The sequence below is a fragment of the Pundamilia nyererei genome, unplaced genomic scaffold (genome assembly GCF_000239375.1).
Source record: "Pundamilia nyererei isolate P.nyererei 1_Seehausen unplaced genomic scaffold, PunNye1.0 scaffold00216, whole genome shotgun sequence".
Classification (NCBI taxonomy): domain Eukaryota; kingdom Metazoa; phylum Chordata; class Actinopteri; order Cichliformes; family Cichlidae; genus Pundamilia; species Pundamilia nyererei.
The window spans coordinates 42,366-53,957 of record NW_005187617.1 but is presented as its reverse complement, the minus strand read 5'-3'; the positions used below and the strand labels follow the sequence as shown (position 1 = coordinate 53,957).

Below are 11,592 nucleotides of genomic sequence, written 5' to 3'. Positions count from 1 at the left end.
ACACACACACACACACACACACACACACACACACACACACACACACACACACACACACACACACACACACACTGCCATGATAAATGTCTCTGGGATGACAGCAGGTCCCACAGTGTGTCCATATCTGCTGACAGAGGAAGAACAGCAGCCCACCACATTCACACATGTCAGCTCAAACACACCTGCACATACATACTTATGGATGATGTTCACAGAGTGTGTGTGTGTGTGTACTCACATCAACCAGACGAGTGAGCCGTCACTCAGTTACCAACACACACATTTATGACATCTGCATGTCTTCGTTTATGTTTTGCATATATCATGCATGCAGCAGTTCATTCCACCATCATGTAACTCGTGTGTGAAATCATGTAAAAAGCATACGTAACAATAAAAACATTAGAATCCACAAACATCCTGTTTCGCACTTCCTACTGTGGAATAAACATCAACACGCTGTCAGCACAAACGATCACATGTCCAACAAACCTACAAGATCAAAGTGTTGGAAGTTCAGAGTGAGGTTTAAGAAAGCCACTGATAACAGCCGACTCCAGTTTATATGACAAAGAAAAGAGACGATCAAAACACAAGATTCATCTTTCTGGAAAATTCTAAGCAATACTTTCTTTTATTCAATGGACAAACTATGGCTGCTTTAGTTCTGACACCCATCTGTCTAATCAGAATAAAACATCTGGATGCTGGGTTTGGCCTTCCGTTTCTTGCCCTTCCCTTTCTTGCGGTTGGGGGGTTGTTTACCTCTTGCCTCTGTCACACGCCGCAGGCATCAGTGCAAATATGAAAGCTTTTTATAATGACTGTATAAAACAAAGAATAGTAGATGAACACACCTCTTAAAATGAATAAAAATAAATCAATAAATCAATAAAAAGATAAAAATAAATGATAAAAACAAAGAAAATCCCTATAAAAACTCGTAAAATGCCACAGGAGGGGAAAAAAGTGGGTTTCAGAGCTGAAAAGGGAAGAAATGGATCAACAGAGGAAAATGAAGGTGAAATATTCCTTCTGTCAAGATGCTCACAAAAAGTCCAAGCTCTTGTAAATAAAGGCTCATAGTGGATTAGACCCTCTTCAGTCCAATCACATAAAATACATTTTTAGACTTTAGGAGCTCTGAAATATCTCTCATTATAAATATTTACCATCTTCAGGTGGCCTTCCTAACCAGCTGCTTTCTGTGGGTTTTGAGTAAGTCGCTGGGCCACAACACATTTCAGTGTTCATTTAATAGTTTTTAGCTAACAATGAGAATTTATGTAGACAGTGACAAAACAACCAAGCCTCTGAAAGCGTGAGGGTTTAAACACACACACACACGCACACACACACACACTCAACAAATCAGTACCGTGTGCAGATTTTAACAGACGACAGTACAATGTTGACATTAGTCAAAGTCAAAAAATCAATTTCATAAGGAAACACTGATGCATGAGCTCTCTAATAAGAAATCTGCAGCGTCAATAAAGCACATTAAAGTCACATGAATTCATTTTTCTTGTCAACAACAAACCTGTTACAGCAGCTCCCACAGAATACTCCCATTATAACCCAAGAATGGAGCTGGCAGCACGTTTCTACTCTGTTGTACTGACACTAGTGGGGAAATGTAACTTTTAGCTCTCTGTACTCAGTGATGTGTGACGCTGTGCAGCTCCTGTTAACCCTCAGCTACAGTCTGCACACTGAGCTAACTCTGTGCTGAAAATCGTTGCCTAACCTGAGAAACTGTTACAAAAGGATTTGTCTCGCTGCAGCATGGCTCTTGACCTTTTTAGTTCATTTTCACCTGGACTGGCTTGTGTCTTTGCTTCCAGAATGAAAACCCCATCGATCCAGAGGAGGACATGGAACTGACTCTAGAGGGAGCAGACTTTCCTTCAAACCCACACATTTCATGCTCTCTCAACTCCTCTCATAATACTGGCTACTACCGCCTCCACCAAGGAGGAGAAGGCAGGTCATCCTTTCCTTTAGGAGGAGCAGGGGGAGGCAGAGACGGTGAGGTGGAAGATGAAGAGGATGAAGAAGGAGAGGACGGCGAGCGAGGAGAGAAGGACGACAAAGAGCCACCGGTCCCCCTCCCTCCTCTGCTGAACTTGGCACCTCTGCTGTCCAACAGCCAGGAGCTGGACAGCGGGGTGGGTCGGACAGATGACAGCACCCGCTATGAGGATACATCTGAACATGACCTGCTGGGTGATCAGACCAGTGCCTGTAACACCAACACCACCAACACACCAGGCAGCACCAGGAAGTTCAGACCTGGACCCAGCCCCAGGTACCAGAGAAAGAAAGTTTATTCAAATTATTAAGAAAAAAATGACAAACTCACAAGCTACAGTTTGAGTTTAAGTGTTTTTCTGCCATGCTCATATTTCTGTACCCAGGCCAAGTCCTAGACCTAGTCCTGGCCTCGGTCCCAGCCCTGGGCATGGTCGAGGAGACGTCACCCCTCCTTTCCTCCACCTGCGCGATCTCCAGCTCAGCTCTGACTCTCTCCCAGGTCTGGACTGGGGAGCTGGAGGAGGAACAGCAGCAGCAGCGTACAGTCCTCACCACCATCACCACCATAAGGTATACTAAGTTCAAATCCTATTAGGTGATCATGTTGTTGACTTATTGTCAATAAATAAAAAGCTCCAAACCTGGTACTATCCACTTTGTCTGAAAACAGTCACATACATCAGCACAACTGTGCAGCCACAGACGGTTTGTCTTACCCTGGAGACCACGATCATTTGTCAGGTGTTTGTAAAATACTTCTGCAGGAAAGAATGGGCTTGAAACTGAGTACCACTGACATGGATCAGAGTACTCTGATGGACTCCTGCACTGTTGGCTTTGGGATTTCTATGGTGCATTATGAAATGAGCAGCATGGAGGTACAGCAGTTACTTTTGCCTTACAGCAAGGACGTCCTGGGTTCAAATCCAGTCTGTGTGTTGTTTCCAACAGTGCAAAGTCATTTTGGGGTTTAGGTTAACTAGTTTCATTTTAAACTGACTGTATGTGTCAAGAATGTGTGTAACATGTGAGTGTGAATGGCTGACTACTCTGTGACAGACTGGTAACCTGTCCAGGATGTGCTCTCACTCTATGCTGGGCCCCGAGTTGTATAAGCGGAAGAAAACAGATTTATAAAAACTGCAGAATAATAAAATGTTTCTTTAAGATGTCCCTAATAATGCAGGCAGATTCTCTGTGGGATGTACTGCATGCTCAGCTGTGATGCTGCACCAGGAAACCCTCAAAGCTGTTATCTGAAGTGGTACTCTTGAGTTGTTTCATAGCAACAAGCCATGGGACCAACACTTCCACTGAAATGGGAATGCAAAAGCAAACACCTACCAGTGCTTGTCAGATATAATGGTACTCTGTTACCAACCATAATGCAGCTATGAAGGGAATTCTATCTGTCATGTCAGAAACATCTGAAGCATTTCTCTGACATTTAAGTTGTGAAGCAGCTGACAAACTACATGTAACACATCTCACCAACATTTCCTGAGATCTGTCATTGGATACACCATTGATTTAGTATTTAAAAACATACTAATAAATGTTTCTGGTAGATTATTTTGCACTGAAAGGACCCAAACCCAGACTTTGTATTTTGGGTATCCTCAGAAAATATGAAATCATTATTCATATTTATCATGAATAAAAAAGCTGATTGTCAGTACATGTATTTGTGGTTACACACCATCATAGTTAATGAGCTCTATCTGATGTTACACCTCATGTCCAACCTGCAGCATTACCACCACCATCACCAGCCTCTGACAATGACCATGATGATGCCGGGCCTGACGGAGGAAGAGTGCCAGCGTTACCAAGAGCTGTTAGAGATCAAATATCAGTATGAGAGACATTTGGAAAGACGCCGGAGAGAGCTGGAAAAGGAAACCACTGAAGCAGAAGTTAAAGGCCGAGAGGAGGGGGACGAGGCAGCAGAGGAAGCTGAAGGCACAGCTTCTGAATCGGTAGTGGACGTGAACAGCAAAGAGATGCCAAGTGAGCACGAGTTGGCGTTGATCGAGGAGGAGCTGCGCCACCTGGAGTTTAAGTGCCGCAACATTCTCCGAGCGCAAAAGATGCAGCAGCTCAGGGAGAGATGTCTGAAAGCCTGGATGATGGAGGAGGAGACGGTGGCAGGTGGAGCGGGCCGACCAGGACCCTCTGAAGGAGGTAACAACCAGCACCAGGGTAGGAAACATATAACATCCGGACGTCTTTAGGAAACATGTGAATTATGACACAGAATTATACTAGGAAAAAAAAACTGTGATCATGAAGCCATCATTTATGTATCCAGTTTACTTTGGTGTCATTAGACAAAGCAAAGCAGTTTGGATTTTTAACAGTTCATTTATTTCTATTTCTGAACTTATAGATTTGCATAACGAGGATAATGACGATCCTCATCACCACGAGTTGTCAGCCATCAACGAACTCCCGGAGCGCGAGCGATCGGATGACAAAGACAGCACCAGTGCCTACAACACCGGAGGGGAAAGCTGCCGGAGCACGCCATTGGTCAGCACCGAGCAGATCCCGCCTCTTCAGGAGGATGAAGATGAAGGAGGCAGACGCCTGACCTCTCCACCTCCGCTCCTCCCCCTCAGTCGCCTCCCCCCTCTAAACTCCCCCCTCACGCCTCGACGTCACAGGAGGGACCGAGACAGAGAGCGGCGTCACTCAAACCTCAGCTGCTCCTTCTCCCCGAGCACCTACAGGAAGTACGAAACCTCCAATGGAAACTTTGCAAACGGCTCAAGCTCCACCCCCTCTACGCCTTCAAAGTTCAGGTGTTGGTTTTGCTGCAATGAGCGTTCTTTCTATTTTCATATGCATATTGACCTTTGTGATATGTTTTAATAATAGTGGATATTTTGATGTATTTCGCCTTCATCAGATCTCTGACCAGAGAAACGGGGTCAGCTTCTAGGAGGGGTATGGCTGATGGAGGGCGGAGCTCCAGAGCAGGTATAATCTTTCTCTGTAAGCATATCGGGGTCATTTTAAGAGCCTTTCCACAGGTTTATAATGAAGAAACAAGCATATGAGCTAAAGAACACTTTCCTTTAAACTGATGTTTGTGGGTAACGTGTAAAACTTCTTTCTGGTTTTTGATGATCATTTCTATCACTTCTATGACTGCAGGTGGAGCCCCCTACAGGCCTGAAGGTGGAAGTGCAGAGTCGAGCCCCTATTTCACCCGGAGGCAGCACAGACACAGCAAACCGTTAGAGCGCTATCAGAGCTGCATGACCCTGCCCTCCGAGGGTCTGGTGGACCCTCTGGACCGAGTGAGAGACAGCGGCAGGGCAGACGGGGAGGAGAGGGGGGTAGCCACAGGCAGCAGTGGGCCGGCAAGCCCCAGGAGTGTGAACAGCGCCCCCTGTGGCCTGGAGGACCACCGTGCAGGTGCCTCACGGTTAGGACTGGCCTTACCTCTTGGACTGACTCACTCATCACCAAACGCGTCTCCACAGCGCATGGAGTGGAAGGTAAACGGTGCAATAGCACTGAAGGGAAAAGAATAAACTGGTGGAGTAGCTGCAAAATGACCAGTCCAGCATCTCAAGGGACTCATCACAGGTTCCTCTCCTACAAGGCTGGACATCATTTGATGTCTGAGAAAACCCTCTGGCCTTAATAACAGCTACAAGATTGTTCTTTTTGATTATGATCACCAGGAAAGAGATTAATTATTTCCCTGCTGTGTTTTTATTCTTTTTGGTGGTTTCTTTTTTCCCTCTCAGCAGGTGATCAAGCAGGTTGTCAGTGTCTGTTCTCTCTCCATCCTTCTTCTCCTCTATTTTTCTTTTGCTCTCCTTCTGTTAACTCTCTTCCCAACCTCTCCTCCCCCTGTCTTCTCTGTTCTAATTGTAATAAGTCCAAATGAAAACAATAAAAATAAATAATAACAATAATAATAAAATATGTCAGTCAAGTGGACCAGTATAGCAAAAGCTGTAACGGTCTACTTGATTGCTACAGTGCTGGACGGGACATTCAAAAAAATTTAAAAAAGAAATTAGTTGTTCATCAAAATGATACAGAAGCCTCTGTGGCCCAGTTTAACATGGTTCACTACTGTAAAGCACTGAAAATGATGTCAAGTGATTTACATGATTTTCAGCTAAAGACAACTGAGCTACTGGAGCTACGTAATCAATAAAAAATAAACTTTCTACATTCAGCTTAAAGACTCGAGGCTGAAGAAAAGCAGGAGATCCAGCAGCAGCATGCAGCAACAGAAACATTTCAAAGAGAGCTGAAACTTTAAATGTCTGGTCTTCCGTTGACATGAGATGCTAGGTGTTCTTTTCGTGTCCAGGTAAAGATTCGCAGCGATGGGACTCGTTATGTGGCCAAGCGGCCGGTCAGAGATCGTCTGCTGAAGGCCAGAGCCATGAAGATCCGCGAGGAACGCAGCGGCATGACGACAGACGATGACGCTGCCAGTGAAATGAAACAGGTAGAGTGTGCAAACATTAATGACAACATGTCGTTGGACTAAAAGAGCTGAGATTCAAACCAAAAGTATGTCCAGTATGTGCCGTTACTTGTTTTCTGACGAGCAAATCTCGATTCATCGCCACAAACATGCTGTGACATCGTTTTCAACTGTCATTAAATCCTAGTTTACATAAAACAGAAGTACTTAAGCCCTTATATTTTGCTTCTGAGCCCAATAAACATGACAAAGTCTCATTAAACCAGCTTTAAACTGGTTTCTGTCCTCTGCACAGGGTCGATACTGGAGCAAAGAGGAGAGGAAGCAGCAGCTGCTGAGAGCTCGAGAGTACAGAAGAAGAAGAGAGTTCATGATGCAGAGCCGCCTGGACTACATGAGAGGAGACAGGTACGGGGCGAAATCTACAACGACACCCCAGAAGTTCAGTCATTATTACAGATGCAAACATAAAAGGTGCCACATTTATCCTCAGAGTAGGAAGTTCATCACTGTCAGAAGTCTTTTCAACTGTTGTCTGTCGGAAGAAATGATGGTGGTGAAATGACACATTTACTTTTGACTAATGTTTAAAACGTTGTGGTGTGCCATCAGTCAAATGGCCATTGTGGTTTTCTGTAAATACAGACACTAAAACGGTGAATTCTTTGTGGGTCAGTGAACCATTACAGACCCGAGATCCTTGAGATCACCTGTGAAATCCTGTCAGCACAGACCTTTAAAGGGTCAGAGGTCAGGAGCGAAGAGCGGAAACCTCACATACCTTCAAAGTAAATAACCCGTTACGCAAAATAATTATAGAGACACTGGTGCTGCAAATCAGTGTTTTTAAATCACAGGTCTGACTTCATTGGTCCATCTCACGGTGCTCAACTGATGAGTGACGGCAGATTACAGGAGGACACGTAATGAACACGCTGAATAATTCATATTGTACTATTACACACATACTGATATTACACTGCAGTGCAGCTTTTTGATTTTATATGTAGCTTTAAATGTTGCGTAACTTTGTTATGCGCTGAAAGGTCGTATCTGTGGCTCCGACCCTCCGACGAGTTCCTCAGGATTCCCTTCAAACAGTAACTTCATGTGTGCAGTTGTATGAAAAGAAAGAAGTTTGAGGTGTCTGCATGTTGAGTTTTTTATTTTTTTATTTTAACAGCTCCCACCTACTGGTGAGAGCCACAGGACTCAATCGTGCAGTACACAAGTGGCTTAAAAAAGTGTTTACACAAAAACAAAATAGAGAAAAAGAAGGAAAATGACACATTTACTTCATTACGTGAAGTTCGTGAAGGCACTGATCACAGTCTTTTTATTTTCAGGGATCTTTTGTCATCAACAGGGGGCGCTGAAGAGCCCCATTTATCCCAGAGCCTCCAGATTAATGTGCAGCATAACTCTCCCAGCAGCAACATCCTGCAGCTGAGCCAGAAGAAAATCACAAAGAGGAGGAATCGTCGCATTCTCGACAACTGGATCACCATCCAGGAGCTGCTGGCTCACGGCTCGAGGTCACCGGATGGAAAGAAAATTTACAACCCTCTGCTGTCTGTCACTACTGTGTGACCTCAACAAGGAGACCATGGAAACACACAGTGTGGACCTAGAAGCTCAACGCTCTTTTTTTGTGGAGTTAAAAACGTGAACACACCAGAAAGAGAGAAACTTAAAGAATTATAAACAAAGGTGGATAAGAAGAGAAGAGACTTAAAACAGAAACATTTGGCCTCACAGGAGGAATCCTCCGAGCATGAAAAGGAAAGAACAGAGATGAGTGCAAACAGAGAAAGAAGCTAACAATCCTCTTCACTTTCTGACGTCACTTCAAACTCATTAGAGATACACGTGAGGACGCATGAGCCTCGAAAGGAAACAGAAACGTCCTGTTCTGGCCTCGGCTGTGACAGTCTGAAAAAAAGCACAGGTTTGATCTCCTGGTCCTTCCCCAGGTGCACAGTCACATCGCTGTTAATTACAAATTCTTCTGTGAATAGCAAAGTCGTGCTCATGCTAAGACTTTTCCATCAAGAAAAAATGACTATAAGTGTAATTTTAAGAGAAAAAAAGGCCAGAAGAATGGACGTTTATGGAGGATTGAAACTGAAAACATCACAAATAAAGGAAGGAAAACATGAACGTTTTCTTTCACATTCATTATTTCTTTCTGTCCGTGTTGCTACTGAACATGAAGCAGATTCTAGGTTGGACCCCCCCGTCAGCCTCATGTTTGCTGTGTCTGTCCTCCACACTGGTCGCAGGTGTGAGAGCTCTCTGTGATAAACTGGCAGCCAGTTCAGGGTGGACTCTGCTTCTGACCCCGTGGACCCTCGAATAGGAACAATATTCCTGCCACCATCAATTGGATGAGCAACATTTATCCCTGTATGATATATGACATGCCTACTTATCTATCCAAACGTATTGTTGTTCATTCAAAACAAATCAGTTTGGAAAGAAATAGGAGTGAAAATTCCAAAACTTTATACATAAAAAATAAATAAAGTCATTCATTTAAAAACAAACTATATGAATGAAATGATTACAAAATGATAAAAAACAAACAGTAAAAACTGTAAAGATTGATGGATCTGAAAGGTTTTGGTCCTTCATGAACTCCTCGGCGCCACGAGTGAAGCAGCGACAACACCGCCAGGAAGGAAGTGACATCACTGATACTGAGTAAAATATGATTACAATACTACTACTAGCTGCTGTGTGATCTGTGCTGTCACGGTTACGTTACACAACACCCGTCTTCTGATCATCATTTGTAAATCGCTTTCTCAGAAAACCTTTTAAAGTTCTAACTTTTGTAAACAGTTTATTCATGTTGACGGTTGATATATGTTAAATGTTGAGTCTCATATTGTTGTTAAAATTTTATAAATTTTATAGATTGTGTTGTTTATCCTGCAGGAGCGAGCTGCAGGTCCGTCGTTGTGCTGGACGCTGTGCAGGTGTTCAACAGAGAATGCATGAAAATGATGTACTGGACTATTATTGGATGTCATTCTTAAAGTGCTGTAAAGTACATTTTTAGCAGTGAAAGGTGTGAAAGTGTTAAAATAAAAAGGCAGATGAGAAATAAAACGTGTTTCCTGCTTTCTTTGATATATTTGGACATCTGTTTGTTTTAATTTATCAGCTGACAGAAATTTAGTTACTTTAGTAATGAATCTTAAAGAAGTAATGCTGCTAAGATTAAGGAAAAAACAGGTAAAAGAGTTTTGCTGACATGTTTGAATTTCTTTTAGTTTCCACCAAGAAATTAAAGCCTTTGTCACTTTGTCACTGCAGTGTGGTTGTGTAGAAGGAGTCTGCAGCTCCGCATCAGTGTGCTCAGTACTTCATACTGTCTGTGGATATATTACGAAAAATATTGATCAGCAGGTCGAGTGATGCTCATTTTGGATCTTTTGGGTCCTATCAGAGGTAATAATGCCCATTTAGGGAACAGCTCTTTGTGTTTGACGCGTCCACAGTCAGATCGTCTTTCTTGTGAAACAAAAGCAGGAAGATAGAGGTCAGTGACATCATCAAGATGTGACTAAAAAGACTAGCCTAGCTTTAGCTGCTCTGCTTCCTAATTAACACCATGTTCTGTGTGACTGTTAGGAGCCTCAGTTACAGTTAAATATAAATCAAACATCTATGAGACACCACGATGAAAGAGACACAAAACAACTCCAGTTTGTTCCACTTTTTATTCTCTGCGGTTGTTTTTGTTAAATTGTTAATGACCCTTTGGGTCTCTGTACCCAGTTGTTCTGGTCCGTTTTCCAAATATGATAATAAAGGATCACAGTCAGCTTTGTGCTTCTATCAAAGGACCTGAATGTGTGCAGGAAGTGAAGAAAATCATATTCTGTCGAACCAAGCGAACACTTTCACAGTGTGGACGTCACACGTCACATCCATCACAATAAAACCTGAAATCCACATTTTGTAGAAGCTGTAAATATTATAAATGCTGTAAAATTCATAATAAAGTAACGGATGTAGTTTTAGAGCGTGTATAAGAGACGCACACCAAATGCTGAACAAGTCAGGAGGAAATTATTGGTCAACAGTGACACCTGCTGGGTGGATGTGGAAGCACCTTTCACATGTTTGAGCTGAGGTGGGTGTTAGAGTTCCCCTCTGTGACGCCCCAAGAGACACTAATACCACATTAAATACTCTAGAAAAAGCATTGAGCTTAATATTCAGTTAAATGCAATTTCACTTTAAAGCTTTTTTACATTTTAGCATTGATATTTGATATTTTTCAATCATTTTTCATCTTACACGTTTACACCGTCGTAGACAAGAGCGTGTTAGTCTTTGAGGACAGTGCGCTCCTTCCTGCTTGTATATGAGTCACTTGCTGATTTGTTTTGTCTGACGAGTTCAGAATCAGTTTGTTTCTGTCAATGAAATTTGATTTTAAATCAACAGTTTTTATTATACAGGGTAATGAATGACAGCATGTGAAGCCTTGTCAAGGTGACTTAAGACTAAAATAATAAAATCAAATAAAAATGAACGTAATACTACTCAAAATATCAAAACATGAAACAAAGCTTAGAATCTGGACAAAGTAGTAAAATAAAAATAAACATAGTAAATGTAAAAAAATCACAGTAAGAGAAGGAACGATTTCAGTGTGAGGTAAGAGTCGCATTTCACAGAAGGTACACACACCAGTGTGTTTGTTACAGGAGGCCAATCACAAACTCACTATTACTCCATAATGTGCCAACAGGTGCGCTGAAGCTCACGAGGGTGTTGGATCATTTCTGTGGACCAAGTTGTATTTAGGAATATCACTTCCTCATGTGTCCCAAACACAAACTCAGGTTGACCATGACCTCCATGTAGCTTCTATTTATTTATTTATTTTTATAAGACGTGTGATCATACACGTGGGTATAAAACTTTATAAAACATCCGTTTTTCACCGATAACTGTAATCACTCTTGAATCCCCTTGTGAATCGTGTGCGTGTGTAAGAGTGTCGAGTAGGTTGTGTCCTGGTCACTCCTGATTGGATCGAGGCTCTCGTAGATGGCGTCTTCACGTGTGTGAAAAAC

The 11,592-nt window shown here is 42.7% G+C and overlaps 2 protein-coding genes across 2 annotated transcripts in view; one reads left to right on the top strand and one right to left on the bottom strand.

Moving 5' to 3' along the window:
• LOC102209027 (PDZ domain-containing protein 4-like) overlaps positions 1-8,346 on the top strand; it is a 43,908-nt gene extending 35,562 nt beyond the window's left edge. The window contains exons 9-17 of the mRNA XM_005748185.1: positions 1,848-2,311; positions 2,421-2,607; positions 3,789-4,221; positions 4,427-4,841; positions 4,949-5,019; positions 5,197-5,543; positions 6,377-6,517; positions 6,792-6,904; positions 7,843-8,346. Coding sequence (XP_005748242.1) covers positions 1,848-2,311; positions 2,421-2,607; positions 3,789-4,221; positions 4,427-4,841; positions 4,949-5,019; positions 5,197-5,543; positions 6,377-6,517; positions 6,792-6,904; positions 7,843-8,086 — 2,415 coding nt within the window. The 3' untranslated portion in view covers positions 8,087-8,346. The remainder of the gene's footprint in view (positions 1-1,847; positions 2,312-2,420; positions 2,608-3,788; positions 4,222-4,426; positions 4,842-4,948; positions 5,020-5,196; positions 5,544-6,376; positions 6,518-6,791; positions 6,905-7,842) is intronic.
• Positions 8,347-11,010: 2,664 nt separating this feature from the next.
• The window catches only part of LOC102195358 (CMRF35-like molecule 5), a 3,853-nt gene continuing 3,271 nt past the window's right edge, over positions 11,011-11,592 (bottom strand). The window contains exon 5 of the mRNA XM_013914680.1: positions 11,011-11,016. Coding sequence (XP_013770134.1) covers positions 11,011-11,016 — 6 coding nt within the window. The remainder of the gene's footprint in view (positions 11,017-11,592) is intronic.